Here is a 21,557-nt window from a genome sequence, read left to right as displayed (position 1 = left end):
ACATTAAAGGGGTACCTGGGTGGTTCAGTCGGTTAAGCATCTGACTCTTGGTTTTGGGTCAGGCCGTGATCTCAGGGTTGTGAGATTGAGCCCCGTGTTGGGCTCCGCACTCAGCGGGGAGTCTGCCTGAGATTCTTTCCCTTTCCCTCTTCCCCTCCCCCACTCATGCTCTCTCTGTCTCTCTCAAATAAATAAATCTTTTAAAAAAAGACATCAAAGAAGGCTTAAATGGAGAGATACCATGTTCATATAGAGAGACAATATGTAAAGTTGTTTTCCCCAAATTGATCTGTATATTCGGTGTAGTTCCAGTTAGACTCACAGCAGAGTTTTATATGAAACTTAATCTTTTTTTAAAATTTTATTTATTTGTTTGGCAGAGAGAGAGCACAAGCAGAGGGAGTAGCAAAGGGAGAGGGAGAAACAGGCTCTCCACGGAGCAGGGAGCCCAGTGCGGGGCCTGATCCCAGGACCCTAGGATCATGACCTGAGCCAAAGGCAGATGTTCAACTGACTGAGCCACCCAGGCACCCCAATAAGATGGTTCTAAAATTTATGTTAGACTAGAGGGCCAAGAATAGCCCAGTCACCTTTGAAGAAGAGCAGGAAGATGAGATTTGCCCTACCATATATGAGGACTTACTATGAAGCTTACAGAACTTTAGAAAGTATAGGAGAACAAATGAATTGTTCAGTGGGATAAAATACGAAGCTCGGGGGCAGAGCCATACATGTGTGAACTTAGTTATATGAAAGAGATTGCATGTCCGATCATTGGGGAAAGAAGGAACTATTCAGTAAATGGAGTAGGAGAGAAATGGTTATCCATTTGGAAAAAGATTAAAGTAGAACCCTGCATCACCATATTTAAAACTCAGTGCAAGTAGGGGTGCCTGGCTGGCTCACTAGAGCATGCGACTCTAGATCTCAGGGTTGTGAGTTCAAGCCCCACACTGAGTGTGGAGCCTACTTAAAAAAATTTTTTTTTAATGAAGAAAAAAATCAGTGCAGCTAGAATAAGGATTTAAATGTCAAAAACAACTTTAACACTCTTAGTGTAAAATATAAGTGGATATCTAATAGATCTTGGGGTAAGAAAGTATTTCTTAAGGAAGACTCCAAAAAATGTACTAATCATAAAATAGTGATAATTTGCCTAAGTTAAAAGAAACAACTTTTGTTCATCAAAAGACATCTTAAAATAAGTAAAAAGACAAGTTTTAAGCTGGGATAAGATCTTACAACTGATAGTTATTAGTATTGAGAATATTTAAAGAATACCTACAAACAACCCAAACGAAAAATGGGAAAATGACACAAGCATTTGTTAGAAGAAGAAAAATATATGGTCTACACATACATAAAAAGATGTTCATTACCGTTGGAAATGGAAATCAAGAACATGCTGAAATACCATTTTACATCTATTTGATAGACAAAGGTTCAGAGTTCTAACAATACCAAGCACTGGAGAAGATGTCGATGTACAGGATCTCTTCAGTATTGCTAGTGGTGATATAAATTGGTACAACAACTTTGGAAAACAGTCTGACATCATCTTGGAAAGTTGAGCATTCGTAAACTTTATGTTCCCGAAGCTCCATTCCTAGATACCCAAGAGAAAATCGTTCCCATGTACTAGGAGACATGTACATAGATGTTTTACAACATTGTTCGCATAGCATTTTGTGTTTCAAATAAACTCCACTGTACCGTGAGCCACCTTAAATACATTTTCATCTCCTTGTCTTTCCATCCTTCCGCTCCCCCGCCTTCACACTAATCTTGAATGATTCTCCCCTCTTTTCCTTACTCAGTTTTCTCTATTTTTCTAGACACAGGCCAAGCCTTATATCGAACTGACTTTGTAAGATTGGGTTACATATGCCTAAAAGAGTTTCATGGAGTTTTCCCTCTAAGTTAGCAGACCTTTTGAAGATAATGTAATAGTTTCCCTCTGCCCCCTATACTTTCCTGATCTGGCCCTTGAGATAAATCTCTTCTTTGAGCTGCTACTGGATTCTAAGAAAATTAAATCCACTCACAGAACTCATCAAAAAATTCTATTGTAGTATTAGACCTGTTCCTTTTGGTTGTATGATAAATTAGAACCGTGAGGAAGTTACACCTGATTGATGACAACTTAAACCTTTCTTCTGTCCCACTGTCAGTTCCCCGAAGGCAAATTCTGCATATCACATAGGAAGTTTAATAATTTGCTAGTTTCTGGTTGTTTTAGTAGAAACAACAGAACTAGACTTAGGCCCTTAGTATTTGAAATTAATAACATTCATGATGTTGACAGAACATCAGATCATTATTTGAATACTGGAAGTGAATCAAAGGACACGTTGGCAGATAAAATGAATGATCTTTTGAAAATCCACCCCATTACCAGAACAATTTCTATTTGTCAGTTTTTTAAATAGACCACTCTGTATTAAGGATTAGTGAGGAAGTACTATGAGAATAATTACTGAGAAATTAAGCCAAAAATAAAATTATCTCCAGGCATCGCCGAATGGAGGCCGTGCGACTGCGGAAAGAAAACCAGATCTATAGTGCTGACGAGAAGAGAGCCCTGGCGTCCTTTAACCAAGAAGAGAGGCGAAAGAGAGAAAACAAGATTCTGGCCAGTTTTCGAGAGATGGTATACAGAAAAACTAAAGGGAAAGATGACAAATAAGGATTTTCTGGTTGTTCAGCAGACATTTTTAACAAAAAAAGAAAGTCTGGGTTCCATATATACATACAAAAAGATTACTATGATCTGAAAAAGCTTTACAGTGCTACTGTGCCTTCTATTTAATTCTTTCAGTCCTTCAATAAAAAGCTGCTTATTGATATAAGTTTAGCAAGTTCTTTGGGTTATTTTTGGATTGACCATAATAACTTTCTGGTTTAAAAATCCAAATTACAAATAAACCATACTGCACTTGGGGAGGTGACATTGAGAGAAAGAGTCAGTAAGATGAGAAACTTAACTCTCACACCATGGGACAGTGCTACTGTTAGCGCTACATGATGCCCATTCCCCACCCCCCACCCAAACTGAACTTGTGGGAATTCGTCATTCCTCTATGTTGAACGTGTTATAAATGGACTTGATAGAAACATACAGGAGGCCACTTTTGTTAACAAGGTGAAGGCATTGCTGAAAAAAGCAAATCTGGAATTTGAAGATCGACTTGTATTTTGGTTTTAATTCCTACCTCTACCCCAAATCCAACAAACAAGCCAAAAAGCAAACTAACCCACAGACTTACTGAGTTGAAAATGTGAATGTTAGTGTTTTAAGTTCTTAAAAGATTACTTAAAAATGTTTCTTCAAATATAAAATATTGGGAATGTACTGTTGTGCCAATGTAAGTACATTATTTCCATCTGAGCTACACTTAGATCGTTATTTGAATACTGGAAATGAATGGGAGTCAACTATGGTTAGGAGTTTAATAGGGAAAAATATATTGAAGCATTGGTTTTAATTTAGTTGTTTTATAAGGATGAAGTTAAAATGATATTAAACGTATTTTAAGTCTGTCCTTTATGTAATAAGCATATTTCATTTTAAACATTGTTAAATGTTCCCATTTATTTTTTACATCTGTCATTCAGTTTAACTTTGTATAGAACCCCTCACTTTATCACTTTTTTATGGCTATATTGACTTTTAAGTTTGGGAGAAATGGAAAATTCTGGGACTAGCAGTTCATGATCTTTTTTCTTCCCATTATTTTGTTCAATTTGAGTTGTCAGGTCACAAGAGTGAAGAGAAAGGGGGCAGTGGAAGTTTTGGCTGTTCTTGTTAAGGTTGTTTTGAGCTGTGTTATTATGTGTCTAGAATAAATCTAAATTACCTGGGGGGTGAGGAAGTTCTAACTCTGTGGTTATAAAATGTCCTCTCTCCCTGTAATAGTTTAAAGTGTTTTTTTCCAAAGTTTTAAAATAGGGCAGTCATATTTCAAAGTATAGATAAAAAGTTTTACTGTTTAACATATGTTCTAGAAAAGTGTCTACCTTTAACCCACAACTAAGGAACTAAACCATCTGGCGTGTAGCAACATTTATGACCCCTGAATCTGAAGTGATTTCTTTCTTTCATTGTTGCTGCCTAACCTGATAAATACCTTGTTTCCAAAAGGTAAAAGGAAGCTAGATTCCAAATTTATGAGTTATAATCCATCTGCTTCCCTGTGTAATAAAACCTAAATTTATAATCCCTATTTAAGAATTTTGTTCTCTAAGAACATTATTTTTTGTTATTGGTTCCTAGAGACTGAATGAGTTTACACTCTTACTTTCAGTAGGCAAAGCTAAGTGCAACAACTCTGTGATATAGGATTATTGTGGGTTTTTATTGGATTCTCCTGTGTCCTCCACAGAGGAGATATTCAGTAAATGAAAGAAAACATAATATATTTCAGAACTTTGTCATTTCTTTCATCAGGGTTTATTCAGGAAAAATCTGCCAAAGAACAGCTTCAGTAGCATGTTCTTTGGGAAAGAGGAAAGTAGAATAAAAGGGCTAAAAGTATTTTATTTTGAGCTCATGAGAGTTACTGCTTCAAACTGTGTTGAGTCGTCTGAGCCATAAGTCCAATAGGAGGGCTGTTGTATTTGAATATATGTTTTGTTCTTTAGGAAGACTTACCTGGTTTTCCACCTCCTTGCCTGTTGTTCAGATAAGATTTTCCCATCTTTTATGTTTATTGCACAAATGTAACAGTTAAAAAAAGAAGAAAGAAAAATTACCCACAGTCTTACACATCAGTTGTCTTTAGTATTCTGTGTTCCCTTCCAGTGTTTGTCTGCATAAATATGTATTTGACATACCTGTAAGTAATCACCCATAATGTAATCTTGTCTTTGGTGTTTTAAACCTTTGCAGTCAGGCAAGACAGCCTCACAGGGATGGTAGGAACAAGTGATGATCTGGTGTGAGGATGGAAAGAAGACCAGAAATAAGTAAGGGTGACAATCAGAGCTTCCCTGTTTGATTGCCTCCTATCTTGAAGCCACCCTGCGGCCATCAACGGTTGTGATGCTGTGTGGTACGCAGCGCACCCAGTTTCAGAGTATTGGAGTGTATTAGTTAACAGTAAGGCTTAACTCACAGTAAGTGAAGGGGTCTGTGAGTAGGGAAATCTTTAGACTGCTTATATTATGAGCTATAGAGCTGTTGCATTTTTCTTTTCCCCAGTTATGCCCATTAAAGAGGTGTGTCTACTAGAGAATTAGGCTCAAACGGGGAACAAGCAGCCAAGTATCACTCTCAGTTTAGTGTGACAGGTGAATTTTAGCAAATCTCTAAACCTGGCTTCTGTACCTGTAAGACTCAAGTGATGTAGACAGTGTTGGGAAAAACCACTTAGAAATGGAAAACAACTTACTGGTTACTCTGCTAATGTGATGGAAGTTGCCAAATGGAAAATGAATGAATGCAAAAAAAAATACAGCTGGATTGTTTGCCACAAGTTTATTATTCAATAAATATTCTGTGGTTTGATGTGCAGTATCGTATTTTTAATACATTTCTGATTAGAAGTCCAATCCTAAAACATTCTGTAAGAATTAGACACAATTGAATTAGAAGGGAATTGACTCCATTAAAATATTTTTGGCCTCAATAATGTCCCTCAGCCATTTTTCTCGAAAGCGAGTCATTCCTGGTCTGCAGAGGAAGAAAAACAAACATACCAAAACTTCTTACCATAAAACATTGAGCCAGGGATTCCCTGTTTATTCTGTTACATTCCTAGTGAGCAAGAAGTCTTTTGGGGGTGGGGAGCGAAGGTTGTCTGTATTTATTCTATAGGCCCAATCAGTAAAGGGATTAATGAGTTTATACGTAAAGATTCTCTAAAAGAGCTGCTGTACAAATAAAAGATTATTATATAGGACTTGACTCCATGTGACTGTGCCGTTGCCCATAGAAACAGTGGACATGACCCACTTTGCCCCCACCCTCCTTTAGCAGTTAATCTTCAGGTTTCTAATTACTGAAAACCAAGACATTAAAAAATTTTTTCTAGAACAGTGGCAGAATCCCTTCAGCCCATCCTAATGGGGTGGGTGGGCCAAAGAAGAAAAGTGACCATTACATGAGTTATCTGTGGCTATGGGCCTGCTAGGTTCCTGTAGTGGGATGACCTTTACCCACCACTCTTTTAAAAATCAGTCTCCAGGGGCACCTGGCTGGCTCAGTCAGTAGAGTAGAGCATGCAGCTCTTGATCTTGGGGCCAGGAGTTCTAGCCCCACGTTGCGGGTAGAGATTACAAAAAAAAAAAAAAAAAGTCTCCAAATGTTCATTACCTGTGAACTAACGAAAGGCCCTCAAAGATATAAAAGACCTCAATGGGCATATCCTAAGAGAGAAAAGGATAACTGTTAGCTTATACCAATTAAACCAACTCCACTCAATTCCTTCCATCCCTACACTTGTCCATATGTATACTCTCTAAAGTTTCTAGAATTCATCCTCCTTATTGGGATGTTTGTAGGTGGTAGTTCTTTGTCACTTCAAATCTCTGTTTCCCAAAAGATATTTTTGGCAACAGATACCTGAAGAATCTCTGCAGAATTGGAAACAAGTCAGGAAAGGCTTGTGCTCATCATGAATTGTCATTTACCTTCTTTTTATGTTCCACTTTACTCAATTGACAGTATTTACCTCTTAGGAGTAGCATAAGAATGAAATAATATAACCAAGGTTTGAAAACATTTTTAAAGCAGCATAAAAGTGGAGGTTGTAATATTGTCTCAGTGGTCCCCACCCATGCTCCCTTCCAAAATTATATTTGGAATTCTGAGCAAGAGCCCTTCTCCTAAGCCCTCGGTGTACAGTCTCCGGTCATGGTCTTGCTTATCTCCAGCAGCCTTACTTTCCAGTCTCCAACCTTGCCAGTTAGCAAGACAGCTGAGGGCAGGATAGATGACCAGGAGAAGTGAGATCTCCACGTACGTTACCTTTTTACAGGACTCCAGGTTCAAATAAGTTTGTAGTAGCATAAGATAAATATAAGACATAGTTGGCTCACTGTGTAGTCAGATGTGAAGCTCTGGAGGCCGACAAAGCCTCAGATAACTTCTGTGAAAGGATGGACGGCAAGGGGGGACATAACGTGTTTATGTCTGCTGTATTCCAGGCATTATGCTGAGAACCAGACCTGCTCCTTTCATGGCCCTAACCCTGGATTCGTGGACGTTATTTGGACTCCTTTCACACCAGCTATCAACATAGTTCACGTTCATGGTCTGCTTGGTGGCTATACGCCGTCATTCCTTCAAGTATTTGTTGAGTGCCTATTATTTGCCAGGCCTCGTTTTACAGCAAAACAAAAACGCCTGCCTTTGTGGAGCTTACATTCCGGTAGGGGGAACAGACAATAACAAGATAGTAAATTACATAGAATAGCAGAGGTGAGAAAGTGTCAGGGAGAAAAAGCAAAAGCATGGAGGAAGGGATAGAAAGTGTGATGTAGGAGGTGAGGGCAGGATGTGCACGTACTTAGGGGAGAGCGTTCCAGTCAGAGGGAACAGCAGATGCAGAGGCCCTGAGGCGGGACTCTACCTGGATCATTGCAGAGTCACAAGAGCACAACAGCTGGAGGAGAGGGAGGGAGGAGGAGGAGGAAAGCAGAAGTAACAAGGGACCAGGTCACGCAAGGCCCGGCAGGCCCTCACTACAAGTGTGCTCTGTGGGCCTGCAGCGGCAACACCTGGGAGCCCGTTAGCAGTGCAGAATCTCAGGCCCCACCCCAGACCTGCTGAATCAGAATCTTCCTTCCAGCAAGGTCTCCGGTTCGTTTGCATGCACTTTGAAGTTAGAGAAACGCATTGGAACATTTTAAACAGAGGAGCGACATAAATTCATTTTATGAGGCTCACTCTGGCTGGCGGCTGCTGTTTTGAAAAGATACACGTTGAGGGCAAGGGTGGAAGCAGACCAGTTAGGAGGCCACTGAAATGATCTTGGTAAGAGATGATGGTGTCTTGTACCAAGGGGATAGAAGTGGAGTGGTAAGAAATTGTTGGGTTCAGGACCTATTTTTGAAGATAGGGCCAATAGGATTTCCTAATGTGTTGGATGAGGGATGTGAGTAGTCAAGGATGATGCCAAGGACTTGGGCCATGAATGGAGATGAGAGGCCTGCGGGCGGGTCAGGTAGAGAAGGGAAAATCGAAAGTTCAGTTTTGGATACAAGAAGTGAGATGTTTATTAAACATCCAAGTGGCAGAGGTCTGGGCTGGAGCATAAGCTAGAGGTGGCATTTAAAGCCAGGAGGCGATAAGATCACCAAGGAGTGGAGTATAGAGGACAGGTTCAAGGGCAGTAGAGACTGAGAAGGAATGGTCAGTGAGGTAGAAGGAAAACCCAGATAGTGTGTGGTTCTAGCGGCCAAATGGAACATTTCATGAAGCGGGGAGTGAGCAGCTCCAGCAAGTGCTGTAGATTGGCCAAGCAAGATGAGGACAGAAATAGGACTTAAGTTTTACAAAGAAGGGGTCATCGATGACCTTGAGAAGTCTCCATTCTCACTGACGTCTCGTCTAAGCGAACAGGGCAGAAAAGGAAGAGCTTACTGGAGGTTTGTTTTTGGTGATCTTGACGGTGAAGTAAGCAGAGGCAGTGACTTGGGGCATGGGTCTCTTAGCGGTGGGGATGCTCCAGCGGACACAGTAGATGTAGTGGTAGCTGTGAACCAAGTCTTCCCTCGCTATAAACTCTGTGTAGTGCACCCAGCGGTCTTGATACTCCCAAGTCTGTTTCATATAAAAGAGAAAGAGCACATGGAAAGAAAAGCAAAGTTCTATTCAGGTCCTCTAGGTAAAGGCAACACACAACAGGAGGGGTTACAGCCCAGCTTCGGGCATCCATTTCTAACATTTTTTATTGGAATTCAAACTAGAGTCAACTCCCAATTATCTCCGCAAGTGCAGGAGAGAAAAGGTGGAGCCGGCAGGAAATGAGTGAATAATGCAACATCCCTGGAGAGCGGGCCTTGGAACACAGAGGCACACACTCAGATGTGTAGATGCACCAACACACCACACACACGTATACACACTGACCTCCCTCCAGACCCTTACTTGGGACGCAAGTTTGGTTAGCTGGAGAGTGATCAGAAAGTGATCGGAACATGCGTTCTGCTCACCCCTCTTGGGAGGCCTAAAGGTGTGACTGGAAAGTAATGAGGCTGATTCCACAAGCTGTTTTTGAAAATCAGACTCACTTCAATGCAGCCATCGGTGGTATACAAAGTAAGTTTAGAAAAGGAATGAGTCGGGCACTAGGATCATCCAGACCCCTCAGATCCCTATTTTATCCCCTTGGTGAAGTTTTTCTCTCCAAAGCACGACTCTTACTGGTGCCGAGGGCCCACAGGGGTCACGGTGCGGCCCCGATTCTCAGCCCAGTGCCTTGAACGCTGTAGGTATTCAGCAAGTTCAACTGAACCCCCTTGGGTTGGGGGCACAGGAAGCTTCCACATCAAAAAAATCCCAAATTAAGTTGAAGGTCCACAGAAGGAAGGAAGGGGGACAGTTAACGGTTTCAGTGATGTGAAGAGGGACAGTCTGAGGGGAGATGGCCAAAAGATTTCAGACCCTCTGAAAAAAAAAAGGTTGGCCTTCTGCCTCAGCTTACTTTATTTCAAACTTGTACCCAATTGATTGTTTCAGTCAGCCAGGCAGGAGCACCGGACTCTAGATTCCCTGGGATCAGGATTGTATTTTACACAGATTGTCATTCCTTTTAATGAAGGAGCCTGCTAGTTAACCCTTTGCAGCCCATTGGAGCATGCCTTTCTTTCCAACTTCTCTAAATGAATATATTTCTCCAGCCCTAATGTTTCATCTGTCACACAAAGACTTTGTACCATGGGAAGGGTCCCTAGAGATCATTAGGGAAGCCCCTCCCTTTGCCGTTGAGAACACTGGGGCCTAGCAATGGGAAGGGACAGTCCAACTCAACAGCTGGGACTGGGACCCAGGGCTCCCAAGCAGCCAGCTCAGTGCTCTCTCCACCCCACTAGATGTCTCTCCACCCCACCAGATTTTCTTCCTCTCAATTTGGTGTCCTAGTGTTGTTGTTGTTTTTCCTTTTGCGAACTAAGGCAGGCTTAGACACGTGAAATTCAGCTATCTCCATCAGGCCAGTTTCCCCATTTTTATCACTGTCCAGGCAGCTGACTCTTACGTAGCTCCAGTGAGTGTGTGTTATCCTTGTATTTGGTAATTTTTACATAACATTGCTTCATATACTCGCTTCCAGGAAACAATATCTCATTGTGCTACTCTACCGTGGATGGCTTAGCCAATGACATATTATTGGACACTCAGAATCAACAGGCACCTGGAAGTATGTGCACAAAACTGTTACCACTGGTAAGTGACCCTTGAGGGAGTAGAACTGGTATGGTGAGGGTGGAAGGGGAGCTTTCGTTTTCTACTGCGTCCTTTTGCTTACTGGGGATTTTTCATTTTTTATAATGCCTTATTTTATTATAAAAATAATTTTTTTTAAAGATTTTATTTATTTATTCGACAGGATAGAGACAGCCAGAGAGAGAGAGGGAACACAAGCAGGGGGAGTGGGAGAGGAAGAAGCAGGCTCATAGCGGAGGAGCCTGATGTGGGGCTCGATCCCAGAACACAAGGATCACGCCCTGAGCCGAAGGCAGACGCTTAACCGCTGTGCCACCCAGGCGCCCCTATAAAAATAATTTTAACTGGGTATTAGGCATTGGGGCTTTTCCAGCTTTTCTCTTATAAAGAACTTACTTGTATATTGCTGTTGCCAGATTGTGTTCCGTAAGAGAATAAACTAATTGTGCCCATTGGCAATGTGTAAGTGTACCTATCCCTTCCCCAAAACACACAAGCCTTTGGACACCAGGTTTAATCATTCTTATTCACATTGTAATACCTCAAAATCTTTTGAATTTGCATTTTTCACGGATAGTAAAACTGCATTATTTTTGTCATCAAAAAGAACTTTTCAGGGGCACCTGGGTGGCTCAGTCGGTTAAGCATCTGCCTTTGGCTCCGATCGTGATCCTAGAGTCCCAGGATCGACCCCTGAGCCCCGCATTGGGCTCCCTGCTCACTGGGGAGGCTGTTTCTCCCTCTGCCCCTCCCCCCAACTCATGCTTGCTCACTGTCTCTCAAATAAATAAATAAAATCTTTAAAGAAAAAAAAAAGAATTTTTCCTACTATGGTGGCCAAAGTATATCAGACCTTGATCAAAACTTTATTTTGCTGCTTAATCAGAAAGACTTAGAACAGGGGCGCCTAGGTGGCTCAGTCGGTTAAGTGTCTGACTCAGTTTCGTCTCAGGTCGTGATCTCAGGGTCATGGGATCAAGCCCCACGATAGGCTCCGTGCTCAGGGCAGAGTCAGCTTGAGATTCCCTGCCTCTCCCTCTCCTGCCCATTCCCTTGCTTATGCATGCTTTCACTTTCTAAAATAAATAAATACAGTCTTTAAAAAAAAGACTTTGGACAAATTATCCAACCTCTCTGAACCTCAGGGTTTCTCATCTGTAAAATGGGTATACTGATGTACCTACATGCAGGTTCATTGTGGGGGTTGGATGAGATCATGCATGTGAAGTGCTTCGCAGTACTTGACACACAGTAATGCTCAGTAAATAGTAACTACTAATTTGCCATCCCCTGGTGTACGGCGGACTCTGGGAAATCTGCAATAAGCTTGAGAAAGCTCTCCATCAGAAATGTCTGACACTTAGATGGCAGACTTAACTTCTGGGCTCGCTGCATTAGCAGGGCTGGGAACAAGGTGATTTTATGTCAGTAGTTTTACAGAGCTTTTAACTTTTCAGTTACTTTCTAATCATCTTATCCTCATAACAGTCCTACACAGTAGGTAAGCTCTTCATCTGTGAACAAACAATGGTATGGAGAGAATAAATCTGTTTTCGACACACATATTAGAGTATCTCTGTGTACTTGACCTTTCTAGGGGCTGGGGACAGAGAACTGAGTAAAAGCCTCTGCTCTCATGGCCTGTATGATCTGTAGGTAGAAGAAAGGCAAAGGGTAAAACCTAGTATCTAAGGTAGAGCTGAATTAAGGGAAGAAGTAAATCAGAGAAGGAGAATGGGTTGCAGTTTTAGACGAGGTGGCCAGGAAAGGCCTCAGTGAGCAGATGGATTCTTTTTTAAATTGAGCTATAGCTGACATACAGTATTATATTAGTTTCAGGTATACAACATAGTGATTCAATATTTATGTACATTATGAAATGATCATGATAGGTTCATCACCATGCAAAATTATTACGCATTATAATGACTATTTTCTCTGCTGTACTTTTCATCCCTGTGACTATTTTATTTTATCTTATTTATTTTTAAAGATTTTATTTCAAGTAATCTCTGTGCGGAATGTGGGGCTTGAACTCACAACCCCGAGATCAAGAGTCACACGCTCCACCAACTGAGCCAGCTGAGCGCCCCGTGACTAGTTCATTTTATAACTGGAAGCTTGGACCTCTTAATCCCCTTCATTTGTTCTACCCATATCATACCCCTCTCCCCTCTGGTAATACCAGTTTGTTCTCTATATTTGAGTCTGTTTCTGTTTTGATTTGTTAGTTCATTTGTTTGGGTTTTTTTAAATTTTTTTAATTTTAATTTTATTTTATTTTTTATAATTTTTATTTTGTTATATTAGTCACCATACAGTACATCCCCAGTTTTTGATGCAATGTTCCATGATACATTATTTGCATAGAACACCCAGTGCACTGGTTTTTTTAGATTCCATGTGTAAGTGAAATCATATGTTATTTGTCTTTCTTTAACTTACTTCTTAGCATAATACCCTCTAGGTCCATCCATATTGTCACAAATGGCTGAATAATATTCTGTTTTATATATATCACATCTTTGTTATCCATTCATCTATTGATGGACACTTAAGTTGCTTCCACATCTTGGCTTATAGCAAATAATGCTGCAGTGAACATGGGGTGCATATTAACTTTTCAAGTTAGTGTTTTTGTTTTCGGAAAAATATGCAGAAGTGCAATTGCTGGATCATATAGTACTATTTAAAATTTTTTGAGGAACCTCCACGCTGTTTTCCACAGTGGCTGCACCAGTTTACATTCCCACCAACAGTGCATGAGGCTTCCCTTTTCTCCACATCCTCACCAACACTTGTGATTTCTTGTCTTTTTAATATTTGCCATTCTGACTGGTGTGACGTGATATCTCATTGTGGTTATGATTTGCATTTCCCTGATGATTAATGATGTTGAGCATCTTTTCATGTGTTTCTTGTCCATCTGTATATCTTCTTTGGAAAAAGTTTCTATTGAGGCCATCTGCCCATTTTTTAAATGGATTTTTTTTTTTTTGGTGTTGAGTTGTATGAATTCTTTATAGATTTTGGATATTAACCCTTTATCAGACATATCATTTGCAAAATATCTTCTCACATTTAGTAGGTTGCCTTTTCATTTTATTGATGGTTTCCTTTGCTATGCAAAGGTTTTTTTAGTTTGATGTAGTTGCAATTGTTAATTTTGTTTTTGTTTTCCTTGCCTGAGGAGACACATCAAGAAAAATATTGCTAAGGCTGATTTCTAAGTGTTACTTCCTGTGCTTTCTTTTAGGATTTTTATGGTTTTAGGTCTTACATTTAGGTGTTTAATCCATTTTGAGTTTATTTTTGTGTATGGTGTTAAAAAGTGGTCTGTTTTCATTCTTTTTTTTTTTAGATTTTATTTGAGAGAGTGCGTGTGCACATACAAGTGGGGGAAGGGGCAGAGGGAGAGAATCTTAAGCAGATGGCACTCTAAGTGCAGAGCCTGACTCAGGGCTCGATCTCACGACCCTGAGATCATGACCTGAGCTGAAACCAAGAGTCGGACATTCAACTGACTGAGCCACCCAGGCACCCCTCCATTTTCATTATTTTGCATGTGGCTGCCCAGTTTTCTTAACACCCTTATTGAAGAGATTGTCTTTTCCCCACTTTATACTCTTGCCTCCTTTGGCATAGATTAATTGGCCATCTAAGTGTGGGTTTATTTCTGGACTCTGTTCTGTTCCTTTGATATATATGTCTGTTTTTGTGCCGGTACCATACTGTTTTAATTACTATAGCTTTGTAGTATAGTTTGAAATCTGGGAGCATAATACTTCCTGCTTTGCTCTTCTTTCTTAAGATTGCTTTGATTAATTGGGGTCTTATGTCGATCCATATAGATTTTAGGATTATTTGTTCTAAAATGTAAAAAAAAAATGCCATTGGTATTTATTGGGATTGTATTGAATTCTATAGATTGCTTTGGGTAGTATAGGCATTTTAACAATATTAATTCTTCCATTCCATGAGCATGATATATCTTTCCATTTATTTGTCATCTTCAATTTCTTTCATCACTGTCTTACAGTTTTCAGAATACACGTCTTCCAGCTCCTTGGTTAAATTTATTCCTACATATGTTATTCTTTTTGATGCAATTGTATATGAAATGTGTATTTCAGTTTCTCTTTCTGATAGTTATTAGTGTATAGAAACGCAACAACAGATTTCCGTATGTTAATTTTGTATCCTGCAACTTCACTGAATTCATTTACTAGTTCTAATAGTCTTTTGGTGGAGTCTTTAGGGTTTTCTATATATAGTATCATGACATCTGCAAATAGTGACAGTTTTACTTCTTCTTTACCAATTTGGATGCCTTTTATTTCTTTTTCTTGTTTCATTGCTACAGCTAGGCCTTGTACTATGTGTTGAGTAAAAGTGGCAAGAGTGGGCATTATAGTCGTGGTCCTGATCTTAGAGGGAAAGCTTTCAGCCTTTCATTCTTGAGCATGATGTTAGCTCTGGGTGTGTCATATCTGGCCTCTCTTATGATGAGGTACGTTTCCTCTTGGCCCACTTTGTTGAGAGTTTTTTTTTTTTAAAGATTTTTATTTATTTATTCGACAGAGATAGAGACAGCCAGCGAGAGAGGGAACACAAGCAGGGGGAGTGGGAGAGGAAGAAGCAGGCTCATAGCGGAGGAGCCTGATGTGGGGCTCGATCCCAGAACGCTGGGATCACGCCCTGAGCCGAAGGCAGATGCTTAACCGCTGTGCCACCCAGGCACCCCTGTTGAGAGTTTTTAATCATATTTGGATGTTGAGTTGTGTCAAATGCTTTTTCTGCATTTATTGAGATGATCATATTATTTGTATCCTTTATTTTGTTAACGTGGTGTATCACACTGATTAATTTGTGTATATTAAATCATCCTCGCATCCCTGGAATAAATCCCACTTGATCATGGTATAAGATACTTTTAATGTATTGTTGAGCTCAGTTTGTTAATGTATCATTGAGGATGTTTGCATCTATGTTCCTCGGGGATACTGACCTGGAATTTTATTTTTGTGTAGTGTCTGTCTGGTTTTGGTATCAGGGTAATGCTCGTCTCCTTGAGTGATTGGGAAGCATCCTTTCCTCTTTAATTTTTTGGAATAGTTGGAGAAGGATAAGTATCAACTCCTTTTTAAATGTTTGGTGAGGGGCGCCTGGGTGGCTCAGTCGGTTAAGCATCTGCCTTTAGCTCAGGTCATGGTCCCAGGGTTCTGGGATTGAGCCCTGCATTGGGCTACCTGCTCAGCAGGGTGTCTGCTCCTGCCTCTCCCTCTGCCTCCCCCCCTCATGCTGTCTCTCGCTTGTGCTTGCTCTCTCTCAAATAAATAAATAAAATCTTTAAAAAAATAATTGGTGAAATTCACTTGTGAAGCCATCTGGTCCCAGACTTCTTTTGTTGGGGGTTTTTTTGAGTACTGATTCAATTTCATTATTAGTACTTTGTCTGTTCAGATTTTCCATTTCTTCTTGATTCCAGTCTTAGAAGAATGTTTCTAGGAATTTATCCATTTCTTCCAGGTTGTTTAATTTGTTTGCAACAAAGAATTTTTCAGACTAGTCTCTTATAATCATTTGTATTTCTGTGGTGTCAGTTACAACTTCTTTCATTCCTGATTTTCTTCATTCGAGTCCTCTCTCTTTTTTCCTTCATGAGTCTTGCTAAAGTTTTTTCAATTTTATCTTTTCAAAAACCAGCTCTTAGTTTCATTGATCTTTTCTAATGTTTTCTTTTAAGTTTCTATTTCATTTATCTTCTCTCTGATACTTACTATTTCCTTCTACTAATTTTGGGCTTTGTTCTTTTTCTAGTTCCTTTAGGTGTAAGATTAAAATTGTTTATTTGAGATTTTCAGATTTCTTGAGTTGGGCCTTTAGTGCTGTAAACTTCCCTTAGCGTGGAGTCTGCTTAAGTTTTTTCTCCTTCTCCCTCTGCCTCTTCCCCCCTCAAATAAATAAATCTTTTTTTAAGATTTTATTTATTTATTTGAGAGAGAGAGAGATCGAGCGCACGAATGGCGGGGAGGGACAGACGGAGAGGGAGAAGCAAACTCCCTGCTGAGCAGGGAGCCCAACGTGAGGTTCCATCCTGGGACTCCGGGATCATGACCTGAGCCAAAGGCAGACGCTTAATTGACTGAGCCACCCAGGTGTCCCTAAATAAAAAATCTTTAAAAAAAACACTTCCCTCTAAAACTTCTCTTGCTGCATTGCATAGATTTTGTACTGTGTTGTTTCCATTTTCCTTTGTCTCAAGGTATTTTTTTATTTCCTCTCTGACTTCTTTGTTCAGCCACTGATTGCTTAGTATCATGTTTAGCCTCCGGGTATTTGTAGTTTTTTTCGTTTTCTTCTTGTAATTGGCTTCTATTTTCATACCATTGTGCTAAGAAAAGACGCTTGGTAGGAGTTCAGTCTACTTAAGTTTATTGAGACTTGTTTTCTGGCCTAACATGTGATCTGTCCTGGAGAATATTCCATGTGTACTTGAAAAGAATGTGTATTCTACTGTTTGGGGATGGAATGTTGTGGGTATATGTTAAGTCCGTCTGGTCTAATGTGTTATTCAAAGTCACTTTCCTTATTGATTTTCTGTCTGGATGATCTATTGATACAAGTGGGGTGTTAAAGTCCCCTACTATTACTGTACTACTGTCAATTTCTCCCTTTAGATTTGTCAATATTTTCTTGATATATTTAGGTGCTCCTGTGTTGGGTGCATCGATATTTACAAGTCTTATATCTTCTTGTTGAATTGACCCCTTTATCATTATGTAATGCCCTTTGTCTCTGGTTACAGGTTTTGTTTTAAAGTCTATTTTGTCTGGTATAAGTATCGCTACCCTGGTTTTCCTTTTTTTCCTCCCGTTTGCTTGGAATAGCTTTTCCCATCCCTTCACTTTCAGTCTGTATGTGTCTCGAGGTCTGAAGTGAGTCTCTTTTAGACAGCATAGAGATGGGTTTTGGTTTTTTATCCATTCAGTCATCCTGTGTCTTACGATTGGAACATGTAGTCTATTTACATTTAAAGCAATTACTGCTAGGCATGTAGTTAGGATTAGTTTGTTAATTGTTTTCTGGTTGTTTTTATAGTTCTTCTCTGTTCCTTTCTTCCCTTGTGATTTGATTACTTGCTTTAATGTTATGTTTGGATTCCTGTGTCTTTTGTGTGTCTGTTACGGGGTTGGGGATTGTGGTTACCGGCAGGTTCATATGTAACACGCTATGTATATATCGCAGTGTATTTTAAGTTGATGGTCACTTAATTTGGAACACATTCTAAAAGTGCTACATTTTTAATCCCTTCCTCCGAGACATCGTATTTTACATTTTTTCATTTTGTGTGTCTCTTAAATAATTATTGTAGCTATAATTGATTTTACTACTTTTGTCTTTTAACCTGCATACCAGCTTTATCAGTGATTCATCTACTAGCTCTACTGTATGTTTGCTTTTACCAGTAAAATTTTTTCTTTCATAATTGTCTTCTAATTATGGCCTTTTTACTTAAACAAGTCCCTTTAACATTTTTTGTAATGCTGGTTTAGTGGTGATGAACTCCTTTAACTTTTGCTTGAGAACTCTATCTCTCCTTCAGTTCTGATTGATGACCTTGCTGGGTAGAGTATTCTTGGTTGTAGGTTTTTCTTTTCAGTACTTTGAATATATTGCACTACTCCCTTTTGGCCTGCAAACTCTCTGCTGAAAAATCAGCTGATCGCCTTATGGGGGTTCTCATATACATAACTATTTATATTCTCTTGCTGTTTTAAGATTCTCTCTTTATCTTTATTTTTTAAAATATTTTATTTATTTATTTGACAGAGAGAGACAGCCAGCGAGAGAGGGAACACAAGCAGGGGGAGTGGGAGAGGAAGAAGCAGGCTCCTAGCGGAGGAGCCTGATGTGGGGCTCGATCCCAGAACACCGGGATCACGCCCTGAGCCGAAGGCAGACGCTTAACGACTGTGCCACCCAGGCACCCCTTTATCTTTAGTTTTTGCCATTTTAATTATATGTGTCTTGGCGTGGGCCTCCTTGGGTTCCTCTTTTTTGGGGCTGTCTGTCCTCCCTGGACCCAGATATCTGTTTCTTTCCCCAGGTTAGGGAAGTTTTTAGCTATTATGTCCTCAGATAGGTTTTCTGCCCCTTTCTCTCTCTATTTTCTTTCTGGGACCCCTATAATGCAAATGTTTATATGTTTGATGGTGTTCCAGTGGTACCTTATCCTACTCTCATTTCTTAAGAATTCCTTTTTTGGGCACTTGGGTGCCTCAGTCGGTTAAGTGTCTGACTCTTGATTTTGGCGCAGGTCATGATCTCAGGGTTGTGAGATTGAGCCCCGCGTCAGGCTCCCCACTAGGCAAGGAGCCTGCTTGGGATTCTCTCTCCCTGTCTCTCTGCCCCTCCCCCACTTGAGCACGCATTCGTTCTCTCTCTCTCTCTCAAAAAATAAAAGTAAAAATATTTTCTATCTCTTTGTTGAAGGTCTCACTGAGTTCATCCATTCTTCTCCCAACTCTTATATTCTTGTGGGTATCTTTATGACCGTTACTTTGAACTCTTTATCAGATAAATTGCTTATCAACGTTTTTAGATCTTTTTCTGTCGTTTTGTCTTGTTCTTGTTCCACCGTCTCATTTTGTCTGACTCTGTGTGTTTGTTTCTATGTATTAGGTACATCAGCTCCATCTCCTCCATCTTGAAAGTAGTGGCCTTATGTAGAAGGTGTTCCGTGGGGCCCAGTAGTATAATCACCCCTCATCACCAGAACCAGGCACTCCAGGGGTGTCCCACGTGTGGGCTGTATGCACTGTCCTATTGTGACTCAGCTGTGACTGCTGTGGGGGTGCTGGTGAGCAGAGCCGAACCTTGGCCCTCTGGCTGCAATGCCAGGTAGTGACTATTGTGGGCGTGCTGGTAGGTGGGGCTGGCCTCCCCTTGGGGCATGAGTTGCTTTGGAGGGACACTGGTCTTGGCCAAGGCTGCCCACCACATGTGGCAGGGTGGTGATTGCTCTGGGGAGATGCTGGTCCCAAATGAGGAAGTTCCTACAGATCCCTGCCCCTTTGGCACATAACCCTAAAGTTAGCCAATAAATCGTCTTCACATATAGTCCAGGCACCTTCCAAACCACTGCCCCTGTGCTTGGTCTCAGGGAGAGTGATAGTATGGGGGCCCTTTAAGAGCAGAGTCTTGGTTTCCTATAATACTTTGGCTCTCCTGGAGTTAAGTAGGCCCCCCTGATTTTCAAAGCTCCTGGGATGAAACCCTGCTGATTTTCAAGGCCGGATGTTGGGGGGGTTCATCTTCCCGGTGCAGTCTTCAGGGTGGGTGGCGCCCAGAGGTGGGGCTTGAACCTCCCGCTTCTCAGGGAGTGCCTGTGCTGTCCCTCCCACGTGTGGTGTGCCGTGCAGGGATTTAGTCCCCGACTTTGTCTTGGTCCCTGCTACCCTTCTTAATACGGCTTTTTCTTTATATCTTTAGCTGTGGAAGAGCTCTTCTACTAGTCTCCAGGTCATTCTCAGAGTGAGTGAACAGGCGGCATCTTAACAAAGATCTCAAGAGAGGTAAGGCATGAACCGTGAGAACAGATCGCAGGGGAGAAGGTTCCAGGCAGAGAGCACTGCAAGTGCAAAGGCCCTGAGGTGGAAGCGTGCCTGGCAGTTGCACAGGAAGGAGACAGGTGTGGCTGCAGGGAGGAAGGTGAAAGGGGAGAAGGCAGCAGGTGATGACTCTGAGCCATAAGTTGGAGGGAGGAGGGGACTCAGATCACTTCAAGCTCTGTAGGCCATTGTCAGGACTTACTTTTGCCTTTTACTCAGAGTAACTGGTGGCATTGTTGGGGGAAATTTTTCTGCTTGTTCTGTGTCCCATTCCAGTCTGATTCACAAACCCTGGGTGCAGTAGGCAGAGGCTTTTGCCCGACTCCAAAGGGAGACGTTCTCCAGAGCAAGGAGGTCCGAGAGTAAGTAGTGCTTTGCACCGTGCGTCTCGTCTTCACTGTGCTCTAGGTACCCCGTGTAATGGAGATGTGCCTTCTGGGGTGTAAGAGGGTGTGGAACCACCTCGCTTCCACCTGACTGGGCCTTCCTGGGGCCTAGGAAACTGCCCTTGGGGCTGGAGGCTGTGATGGCCTGGCCAGAGAAGCAGAGACAGCAGGAAACTTCTCCGAGGGGTGAGGAGTTTGCCTCCACCTGTTTCAGCTTGTCCCTCTTCTGAGGAAATACAGTGGGTAGGGATTTCAAGCCATTTTTTAATCCACCCCGCCGGTTATGCAAAGCAGCCCACGGCCTTCTCTCCAGAGCTGCCAGGATAAGCCACACAAATGGGTCAGAGCCAGGCACAGGCGGAAAAGAGAAACGAACTCACAGGCATGCACATCATGGTGTGCGGGCATTATGTTCCAAAACCGAAGCAGAAAGACCCATCGGCATCCCCTCTGTTAATACGAGATTTCTAAAGTTGGTGATGACAAACTCCCGTTTTGGAAGAACGGCTCCCTCCTTAGGCCACTAGGCCCCCACTTAGAGCACTAGTGTGGGAAAATTGCTTAACTGGGAGTGTCCGGTTTTCCGAGGGAGCTGTAAGGTTAGGATGATAAAAACAGGGAAATACGCTTGTGCCTTTCACCGTCAAACCATACCGTGTTGATTTTGGAAACCAGAATGGGACAGTGTTTACTTCTTCAGTCGCCTTTGAAATCATCTAGGGTTTCCGGGTTTTACACTTTTCATCAAATGCTCCTTTTCATTGCTCCTCACCCTTGTGTACCAATCTGGAGCCGTCAGCTAACTTACCAGCACGAACTCCTCAATTTGTTTGCGGCCCCTTTCCGCTGTGAATTCACCGTGTGTGATCCAGTTGATGTTTGTGATGGGCTGTTCAGCTTCTGCAAAAAAAAAAAAAAAAAAAAAAAAGGTGAGAGTCTGTTAGCTGCCTGGTAGTGTGGCATTATGTGATGGGACAGTCCTCCAGGCCTGCAAGAGGGTTACTACCTTCCAGAGTCTTAAGAGCCGCGTGGATGGCCCTCTTCACTAATGCTAGAGCCAGCTCGTTCACATTGCCGTTGTCGTCTTCTCTGTCTGTCCCCTGGCCTGCAGGGCTTTGAGCCACACCCGTCTTCTGGATTTGGAAATTTTTAGTCCCATCCATTTTCTTT

At 41.4% G+C, this 21,557-nt stretch overlaps 2 protein-coding genes across 3 annotated transcripts in view; one reads left to right on the top strand and one right to left on the bottom strand.

The window, feature by feature from the left end:
* Positions 1 to 5,506, top strand: part of NKAP (NFKB activating protein) — a 23,878-nt gene extending 18,372 nt beyond the window's left edge. For both annotated transcript variants that reach the window (XM_048213252.2, XM_057313911.1), the window contains one exon: positions 2,512 to 5,506. In XM_048213252.2, coding sequence (XP_048069209.1) covers positions 2,512 to 2,686 — 175 coding nt within the window. In that variant the 3' untranslated portion in view covers positions 2,687 to 5,506. The remainder of the gene's footprint in view (positions 1 to 2,511) is intronic.
* On the bottom strand, positions 3,110 to 21,557 carry AKAP14 (A-kinase anchoring protein 14). Its single transcript, XM_057313913.1, has 5 exons — positions 21,394 to 21,557; positions 21,196 to 21,287; positions 8,585 to 8,764; positions 6,314 to 6,366; positions 3,110 to 5,671 (listed from the first exon to the last, which is right to left on the bottom strand). The coding sequence occupies exons 1-5, from the start codon at positions 21,548 to 21,550 to the stop codon at positions 5,587 to 5,589; spliced, it is 567 nt and encodes a 188-aa protein (XP_057169896.1). The 5' UTR covers positions 21,551 to 21,557; the 3' UTR covers positions 3,110 to 5,586.

The sequence above is a fragment of the Ursus arctos genome, chromosome X (assembly GCF_023065955.2).
Source record: "Ursus arctos isolate Adak ecotype North America chromosome X, UrsArc2.0, whole genome shotgun sequence".
NCBI classification, from domain to species: domain Eukaryota; kingdom Metazoa; phylum Chordata; class Mammalia; order Carnivora; family Ursidae; genus Ursus; species Ursus arctos.
The sequence above is the reverse complement of the archived record's forward strand: the minus strand, read 5'-3'. Positions and strand labels throughout refer to the sequence as shown.

What these genes read in the sequence shown, in the direction of transcription:
- AKAP14 (XM_057313913.1), bottom strand. Translation starts at nt 21,550, where the DNA reads ATGGATGGGACTAAAAATTTCCAAATCCAGAAGACGGGTGTGGCTCAA. An exon ending in AAATTGAGGAGTTCGTGCTG is followed by an intron (nt 8,765 to 21,195) that starts GTAAGTTAGCTG and finishes TATATGAAACAG; the next exon opens with ACTTGGGAGTATCAAGACCG. An exon ending in TCACCAAAAACAAACCTCCA is followed by an intron (nt 6,367 to 8,584) that starts GTAAGCTCTTCC and finishes TTTCTCTCTTAG; the next exon opens with GATATGCCCATTGAGGTCTT.